At 39.4% G+C, this 9,952-nt stretch overlaps 1 protein-coding gene across 1 annotated transcript in view; it reads left to right on the top strand.

The window, feature by feature from the left end:
- The first annotated feature begins 236 nt into the window (after positions 1–236).
- Positions 237–9,952, top strand: part of MTFMT (mitochondrial methionyl-tRNA formyltransferase) — a 31,567-nt gene continuing 21,851 nt past the window's right edge. The window contains exons 1-4 of the mRNA XM_043988744.1: positions 237–498; positions 2,452–2,661; positions 3,388–3,510; positions 4,986–5,088. Of these exons, the coding sequence (XP_043844679.1) occupies positions 254–498; positions 2,452–2,661; positions 3,388–3,510; positions 4,986–5,088 (681 nt within the window). The 5' untranslated portion in view covers positions 237–253. The remainder of the gene's footprint in view (positions 499–2,451; positions 2,662–3,387; positions 3,511–4,985; positions 5,089–9,952) is intronic.

Below are 9,952 nucleotides of genomic sequence, written 5' to 3'. Positions count from 1 at the left end.
CTGGCCCGTAATAAGCGCCTAAGACACTTTATGATATTCTGTGAAATAATGTCCACGAGCGTCGACTGATCACTCTAATGGCTCAGGCAAAGGTCCTCCCAGTGCTGCCGGGGTTGTTGAGGATTATTGATGCCACTAGAGAGCGCTCCAGGGCAAGGGAACGCCCCCGCCCCTGGAGGCCACGCCCCCGCCCGGCCCCTCCCCCAACGCACGTACGCACGCGCAGTGTGGGCCGCGGGCCGACGTCCGTACCATGCGGTCCCTGCTACCGGCCTGGCGCTTGCCGGTACCTGCAAGGGCTCTGTTGCCGGCCTGTAGTTTATGCTGCGCTTCCCGGAGGAGACCGGTGCACCAATGGCGGGGAAGGGCCTCCAGCCCCGGCCTAGGCGATGGCCCGGCGGCCCGGCCCCGAGCCCGGGAGCGGCCTCCCTGGCGGGTGCTCTTCTTCGGCACCGACGACTTTGCCCGGGAGGCACTGCGGGCGCTGAGCGCGGCCAGGTACCTGGAGCCGGGACTCAGGCCTCCGCTGGCGTGACCTCGGGCGCGGGGCGGGAGGGGGGGGGCCGGCGGGGGCGCTGGGCCCTGGCTGAGAGAGAGAAAATGAATGAGAGAGTGTGTGTGTGTGTGTGTGTGTGTGTGTGTGTGTGCGTGTGCGTGTGCGTGTGCGTGTGCGTGTGCGTGTGCGCGCGTGTGCGCGCGCACAAGCCGAGCCCAAAGTCTTAGTGCAGTTTCAGGCTATTCAAATTTAAATGAATAATATAAATATAAGACATCCTATTTCATGCATAGCCTGTCGACCCATCCCTCCCATTACTGCTAGGCACACTCACATGTGGCCGCAGTTCGCAGAGGTTCTGCCCCTTAGATCCGTGAACATTTTTTTAAGTATGTTGGTAACTATTCCAATAGAATTTGTTTCCTTTGGAGCAGTAGACTCGATAGCTGGACCCGGTGTTAGGATAGCCAGAGTTCAGCTGCAGGCTGTGTGATCCTGGGCAAATCACTTAACCTCAGCCTCTGTTTCCTCACATGTAAAATGGGAATGATAAAGCCCCAGCTTCCCAGGGATGTTGTGAGGACCAGATTTGTAAAGTGCTTTGCAAACCTTAAAGTGCTGTATAAATGCTAATCATCATTATTATTAATTCTGTGTTTTATGCATTTAAAAATATTCTGAGAAGGGGGTCCATGGACTTCACCAACCTGCCAAAGGGGTCAACCCCATGACGTGAAAAAAAATTGAGATTTCTTGCTGACACATACTCTAAAGCCCAATACAAACCTTCTGTGTTATCCTTCTGTTCCCTACACTTTTTACATTCCTTCTAAGACACCTGCCTCTACAGGTAATAATAAGTGACATAATATCTTGCAGTTTATGACGTATTTTTTTTACATATTTTGTTTCATCTGATTCTCACATCTTCCCTGGGAGGTAGATACTATTAAGTTTTATCTTCATTCTACAGATGAGGAAAAAAGTTAGACCTGAAGATCTTAAGGTTACTTAGGTAGTAAGTAGCACAGTGGGATTTAAATCCAGGTCTTATTGACTCCAAATTCAATACACTTTGCACTGTATCATGCTACGTGCCAATCCCCATCAGTGGAGTCAGACTCAAATAGAAGCAAGTCCCTGGGCATACTAAGAAAAGTACAAATTAACATTATCTATGTTAAATTATATTTTTATTTATTTCATTAAACATTTCCCAATTACATTTTGGGGGGTGGGGCAGTGAGGGTTCAGTGACTTGCCCAGGGTCACACAGCTAGTAAGTATCAAGTATCTGAAGCCAGATTTGAACTCAGGTCCTCCTGACTCCAGGATTGGTGCTCTGTCCCCCAATTACATTTTAATCTGGTCTGTGCTCCACTGGAAACACACTCAGAAGCTGAGAATTTGACACTACTCCCATAATTCTCATTGAATAAAATAATCAGAACCTATTAGGAAATTTATGATTACATAATGTTTTATAACATATTCTGTGATCCTAGTGTAAATTTTTTTGGAACTTATTTACTTACTAGTGCAGTAAATGTAGAGATTGACTTATATTGTATGCCATAGTTGAAAGTATGCTTCTTGGGCAGCTAGGTGGTGCAGTGGATAGAGCACTGGCACTGGAGTCAGGAGGACCTGAGTTCAAATCCAGCCTCAGACACTTAACACTTACTAGCTGTGTGACCCTGGGCAAGTCACTTAACCCCAATTGCCTCACCAAAAAAAAAAAAAAAGAAAGTATGCTTCTTTTAAGCTATTCAGACATTTTCACTGATTCATATGGCTTTTGGTTTGTGTCTAATCTTGAATCTTTTACCAGTTCAATCAAAAATGTATATTCCATATGTATAACAAAATATAGTATTTTTATTCTGCTATATTACCTGTCTTAAGAAAATCACTCACTGATCATGTCATTTTCCTTCTTGCCTTACCATCTTAAGGGAAAATAAAGGGGACCAGCTAGTAGAAAATTTAGAGGTGGTCACAGTGCCTTCGCCTTCGCCAAAAGGACTACCAGTGAAAAGTTATGCCCTTCAGGCTCAGCTTCCAGTATATGAATGGCCCAATGTGGGATCTGGGGAGTTTGATGTTGGAGTAGTGGCTTCATTTGGTCGTCTTTTGAGTGAAGAACTCATTCTTAAATTTCCATAGTAAGTCTTCTCTTAAAGAAATTTAGAAATTCGTAGTCATTAAAGATGAACTTGGTGTTTTTAAGGTGTAGTAGTTATTATTTAAACTTTAATTTTGTTTCCTCTGATATCAGGGAATCTGCTTATCAAAAAACAAACAAGGACTTGTTATTGGTATGAGTCATCACCACCAAAAAGCAGTAGATGTTTAATTTTGGGTGGGACTTAGCTGGGCACTATTAATAGAATAAATTAAGAATAGTCCAAAACCTCAAGGATTTTGCAAAAACAGATAGACATATGCAGTAACTGTAGAACAGAATAAAATCATTAAACATTCCTGAAAGAGCAATAAAATATTTACTCAAGGATAAGAATATAGAAGTGAATAGGTAATATGGTAGAGATTTAGAAAGGTTGTTTGGATGAAGTGAGGGCAACCAGTGTCTGAATAGATTATCAACATAATTCACATTGTCCGTGATTTTGATGGGAATAAAATGCATACTAGGGCTTGAGATCTTTTCCCTCTTATTGTAATAAATCTTTTTTTAAAAATTGTTTATTAAATTCCCAGTGAACTATTATGGAACACTTTTGAAACAATAAACTTATATGGTTTTATATAGAAATCAGTTTTCCATAAATCAGAAAAAGTAAGCATTATGTAAAGTCATATAACAGGTTCCTAAGAGTAAGTTATAAACCCATATATATATATATTAATTTCCAAATTTTCTGATCCAGTGGCATATTGAATGTCCATCCCAGTTATCTCCCGAGATGGCGAGGTCCTGCCCCTGTAGTTCATACAGTGCTTAATGGAGACACAGTTACTGGGGTAACTATTATGCAAATCAAACCTAAAAGGTACAGCAAATTTCCTTTTTTTTAAATGTCAGTATCCTTATATATGCTTTTATAATGGTGCTAGTTATTAACCATTCTTTCTAATTTCACTGTTAAAGTTAACTTTTTAACTCCACAAAAATGGATTTTTTTTATCCTAAACACCAAACCTTAAGTTATGGAGCATACAGGCCCTTCCTGAAATCCTTGTACAGTTTTTAAACTTTTACATTTAGACTGTTGGAAATTAAATTCTAATTAAGTGCCCTTTTTTGGGTAGTTCTCTCAGATAATATGGACTTAACTCTTCTGATCAATTATTAATAATTATTATGCGGGCAGCTAGATGGCGCAGTGGATAGAGCACCGGCCCTGGATTCAGGAGTACCTGAGTTCAAATGTGGCCTCAGACCCTTAACACTTACTAGCTGTGTGACCCTGGGCAAGTCACTTAACCCCAATTGCCTTACTAAAAAAAAAATTTTTTTTAATTATTAATAATTATTATTAATACCAGAACTTAACATTCTTATTTGTGATAGCCATTTCTTGTTTCTCACGGGATAAAAAAAATAATAATGTATAGTTGTGTAACATAGTTGTTATAAATTTTAGTAAGTTTGATTTTGAATGTTAGTTACAGATTTTATATATACCACAAAACTGAAAGTTAAATATAGCAATTTTGCATATGTTACTATCAATATCTGTTGCAGTAAAGAACAGTTTAAAAATTCACAAATTGTCATTCTGTTTAAACTTTTGTTCTTGAAGTTAGGTCTTAAGGCTTGTGCCTGATATCAGCATATATGAAGGTATATGAAGTCATATTTATGTATATCTATACACACAGATATATATACATACACACTATATATGTATATGTGCATACATACATACTATACACATACATATGCATACATACATACTACCTTGCTCCCTGAAGCAACACTTATAAAATATGAACTTGGAAGTTTACATGAGTTTTATTGGTGATCCTGATGATTTATAATTAAGGCAGAACTCTTAGGTAAACAAAATGTAACCTTTGGGGAAAGAAATATAAAAAAAAATAATGCCCTTTCTAATCTTACTTCCATGGAAGATAAACATTTTGCTTTGTATTTTTAATAAAGATAAATGTTTGTAGTGAAAGAGCATCTTCCCCATGCCATTAGGCTAAAGGTTATTTCACTTTTGTTGTATTTTCATACACATCATGCTTTTTTTCCTTTTTTAAAGGAAATGTAAATTTTAAAACAGATTTACAGACTAGTTTCTGGTTATCTATTCTGCCTCTCAATTCTGTATTTATTTTTGTTGTCAAAATCAGATTATCTTTTAAACTTCTGTATTTCTCCTCTTATTTTTGATGTTAGTTATTCGTCAGATTGGCCTTGTATGCTAACCCCAAGAGGGCAGCAGTGTGATTATGATGTATTGTTCTTTACGAGTATTGTCAGTAAGAGTCGTTTTCCATTTAATTTTTCTGTTAGGTTTGATATAGGCCCAATTATTAAACAAGAAGCAATTCCTGTACCACCTCAGTGCACAGCAAAGGAATTGGAAACAGTATTATCAAGATTGGGTGCCAACATGGTAAGTTCTCCCACATCACATTGTAATTTCTTTTCATCAGTAAAATAGATGTCTTCTAAGGTCCCAACGTGAGGAATGTTTTATCAAGCTGAATGTTAGCTCTTTGAAGGCAGGGACTATTTTCATTTTTGTCTCTGCATCCTCTATATAGGCATTTAATAAATACTTCTTGAACTGAATGATGAGGTATTTAAGCTTCTTTTGTGGAGGGGGTGGTCCTTCAGTTTTTTGGTGCTTAAATGTTAGGCTGGTATTTATGGTACTCTATAATCTAGTCTGTCTATTTTTCTAGTCTTCTCTCATTTTTTCCCCTATATGTTGGTCTAATTAAGCATAATTAGCATTTTTCAAACAGACCCTGAGTTTTGCTGCTTCATCCCCTCTGCATATGCTGTTCCCAATCCTTGAAATCCCTTCTTCCTTTCTTTCATCAAAGGTGTACACTGCCTGTACAACTGCAGCCCCACTTTCTCTGAAGTATTCCCTGACCATCCCAACCTTCCGTGATCTCTCCTTTCTCTAGACTTCTTTAGCACCACTCATTTAATACTTAGCTTATTCAGTTAGAAAATGCATGCAACAAAGCACTGACTACGTGCATTGTACTTACTAATTTGTATCTTTTTATTGGAGGGGATATGGAGGGAAATGTAAAGAATACTTTACTTGGATTTTGGAGATGGGTTCAAATCCCAACTCTAGTACTTACTAGCTATAAAAGCAAGCCACTTAACCTCTTCAAGACTCAGTTAGCTCATCTGTAAAAAAAGTAATGATAGGGGCAGCTAGGCGGCGCAGTGGATAAAGCACTGGCCTTGGATTCAGGAGGACCTGAGTTCAAATCCAGCCTCAGACACTTGACACTTAACTAGCTGTGTGACCCTGGGCAAGTCACTTAACCCTCATTGCCCTGCAAAAAAAAAAAAAGTAATGATAACACTTGCATTATTTACCTCACAGTGTTGTTATAGGGAAAGCACTTTATAAATGAGAGTTGCTATTTTATGTGTGGTATTAAAGGAGTAGCTTGTAAGTTCTTAGAACAGGAAACTGGGTAAAAGCAGGTGAGGCAAGAGCAAGTTAAGTTAGACTAAGCTCATTTCCTTTTTTGGCAATGTTATTAGAATCATAGAGGCAATATAGCACAGTGGATAGAGTGCTTCACTTGCAATTGGGGAGGCTTGGGTGCAATTCTGCCTCTGACACTTCCTTGTTGCATGACTCTCAGCAAGTCATTTGACTTTTGTGTACCTCGCTGAACTCCCTAGGACTTATGTACTAAATCATAAATGGATTCCAGTCTGCTTGGTTGGAGAGAATTTCTATGCCAAGAGTCTCATGCTGATGAAATTGCTGATCTCTCAAATACTAGAGTGGTAGACCCACTATATGGACAAGAAGGAGTGATGTGATTTGGGTGATAAAACAGTTAAGTGACTTTAGAACTGGTTAAATGAGTTGTTAAACAAAGAGTTGTAATTATTGGCTTGGTTTTGGCTTGGAAGGAGGTCTCTAGTGGAGTGCCACAGGATTGGTTTTGGTCCTGTTCTGTCTAGTGGATTTTATCAGTGATGTGGGCACAGGATGCTTCTCAAATGATACAAACCTAGGAAGGATAGCTCACATGCTTGATGACAGAATCAGGATACAAAAATCTCATTGGGATAAATCTTAATATAAAATTCAGTAGACATAAATTAAAAATCTTATAATTAGGTTCAAAAACTCAACTATACATATACAGAATGGGAGAGATGTAGACAGACTACAATTCATATGAAAAAGACCTACGGGTTTAGTTGACTCTGAGCACATTGTGAATCAGTAATATGCCAGAGCAGTCAAAAAAGACAATGTAGGGCAGCTAGGCAGTGCAGTGGATAAAGCATTGGCCCTGGATTCAGGAGGACCTGAGTTCAGGTCTAGCCTCAGACACTTGACACTTGCTGGCTGTGTGACCCTGGGCAAGTCACTTGACCCTCATTGTCCTGCAAAAAATTAAAATTAAAATTAAAAAAGACAATGTAATCTTTGACTGAATTAATGGAAGAAACAAAGAGAGGTTCTAGTTCCACTGTATTCTCTCAGACCACATCTAGAGTATTGTGTTCAGTTCAACTATGCTAGAAAGACATTGATAACCTGAAGGGAAGAGCACTGATGACTAGCATGGTGAAGAGACTCAGAATTGAAGAAACTGATTATGAGCTGACCTGCTGATTGATACAGTGACCATTTATGACTTCAGCAGAGTGATAGTAAAGCATGCCTCCCTAGGTGCAGGATGAAGCATGGATTGTCACGTGTGGACAATATGTCCGTGTTTTTTGCTTAACTTAATTTTTTTATTAGAAGGGAGTTTTATTGTTGTGATCAAGGGGAGTTACTGGGAAGCAATGGCAATATAATAGAGCATCAAAAAAGTCGGGGATATTTTGCTTTAAGAAAAGGGATTAGACTTGATTAAGAACAATGAATAAAAATTGCAGCTTTGGGCTTAATATAAGGAAAACCTTTTTACCAATTGGAGCTGTCCAATAGCTGAATGGGCTGCTTCAGGAGATAATGACTTCCCCATTACTAAATGTTTTCCAGCTGGGTAAATGATTTGTTGGGTGTTGTAGAGAGGGTTCCCTGCTCAGATGAGGAGGACTGTATGACCTCTAAGAACTTTTCTAACTCTGAAATTCTAAGATGCTATATTATTGTTGGTCTTTCATTGCATTTTGTTTTTTAGTGAGGCAATTGGGGTTAAGTGATTTGCCCAGGGTCACACAGCTAGTAAGTGTTAAGTGTCTGAGGCTGGATTTGAACTTAGGTCCTCCTGACTCCAGGGCCGGTGCTCTATCCACTGCGCCACCTAGCTGCCCCTCATTGCATTTTTTTTTTGGGGGGGGGGGGGTGTGTGTGTGTCTGGCAATTGGGGTTAAGTGACTTGCCCAGGGTCACACAGCTAGTAAGTGTTAAGTGTCTGAGGCCGGATTTGAACCCAGGTACTCCTGACTCCAGGGCCGGTGCTCTATCCACTGCTCCACCTAGCTGCCCCCCCCCATTGCATTCTTGATGGCCTTTCATCTAAATGGTGTTGCCCTCTTCAACCATGACTTACTGCCTTGTATGCTAAGTGCCTATTCCTTTACCTTATACATGGCAGGTGCCCAATAAATATTTGTTCATAAGGATAATTACAAAAGAATTAAAGGGTAGAAATCTGAATCATAATAAAAATACGCAACAGATGCGTATTAACATCAGACAATACACTTGGGGCGTGTTAACTTTTCAAGGTCTTCTGTTGTTCTGCCAACTGAGTAATACCTTTCCCATATTGCCTGTACAACTGCAGCCCTACTTTCTCTAAAGTATTCCCTGACCATCCCAACCTTCCGTGATCTCTCCTTTCTCTAGACTTCTTTAGCACCACTCATTTACTACTTAGCTTATTCAGTTAGAAAATGCATGCAACATAGCACTGACTATGTGCATTGTACTTACAAATTTGTATCCTTTTATTGGGGGAGGGGGATATGAAGTGAAATGTAAAGAATACTGTACTTTTATTTTGGAGATAGGTTCAAATCTACTCCCATCATTCCAGTTACCAATCCCAATCTTCTAGTCTTTGTTCTTTAGAGAAATGCTGCATGTCCATATTCCTTCTTCCAAACCCTTTGCCACATTTTGATAAGTATCTGTATACTTGCTTCACCTATCTTCCAACCTGTTCCACCATGCTTGCCAAAGTAGTTTGGATCGTGGCCCTGTTACCAAGTGTGTTAAGTGTCCTCAATTTTGTGTAATCTGTAAATTTAAGTGACCATTTTTTGCCTTTAAGTCAGGGGTCAGCAAACTATAGTTCAAGTGCCAAATCTGGCCAGAGGGCTGATTTCTGGCTGCAATTCCAGCAGAGAATAGGACTTTTTTTTTTTCAGCTTTAAATACAAAAAACATTTGTTTTAAAATGTAAAAACTGAACTATTCCTTACTCCTGGGGGCTTACAAAAACAAACTGGCAATGATTGGTTAGATTTGGCTAACCCCAATCTAAGTTATTGATGACAAAGAAGCATTATGCTATAGTGTTGGGCTTGAAGTCAAGAAGGCCTAGATTCTATTCCTATCTCAGACATTTATTAATTGTGGGACTCTTGGCTAGTCACTATTCCTAAGCCTTCTTTTCCTCATCAGTAAAATGAGATAGTAATAGCATACTTAACAAATACTAAATTCTTCATATGTGTCTGGCAGTGTGCTAGGAACATAGAAAAAAATAGTCCCTCATAGAGGAACTCACATTTTAATCAGGGAGACAGGAAGTAGGTCTAGTCAGGCTATATACAGAGTAAATAGAAGATCATCTTAGAAGAAGGCACTAGTGGTTGTGGGATTGGAGAAAGGCCTCCTGCATAAGAAAGCATTTGAGCTGAATCTTTCTTTTAAATTCAGTTTTATTGTTTGTTCCAAATTCTTTCCCTCCCACTTCCCCCTCCCTCACCCACTAAGAAAGCAAGATACAGCACTCATTACAAATGTGTATAAGTTCAACAAAACAAATTCCTGCATTAGCCACATCAAAAAAAATCTGCCCTCTGAATTCATCACCTCTCTATCTGCAGGTGAATAGCCAGTTTCACTATGAATCTTCTAGAACTGTGGTTCGTTCCATTGTGTTGATCAGAGTTTCTAAGTCTTTCAAAGTTGTTTGTCTTCATAGTATTATTGTTATTGTTTTGATTCAGCTATCTTGAAATGAGCCAGGGCTTCTAAGAGGTAGAAATTTGGAGAGTGAGTATTCTAGGTATGGAAGGCAGCCAGGGCAAAGTCTTGGGGATGGGGTACAGAGGTTTCTTTGTGAAGAAGAACA

This window comes from Dromiciops gliroides, chromosome 2 (assembly GCF_019393635.1).
Source record: "Dromiciops gliroides isolate mDroGli1 chromosome 2, mDroGli1.pri, whole genome shotgun sequence".
Lineage (NCBI taxonomy): Eukaryota > Metazoa > Chordata > Mammalia > Microbiotheria > Microbiotheriidae > Dromiciops > Dromiciops gliroides.
The sequence above is the reverse complement of the archived record's forward strand: the minus strand, read 5'-3'. Positions and strand labels throughout refer to the sequence as shown.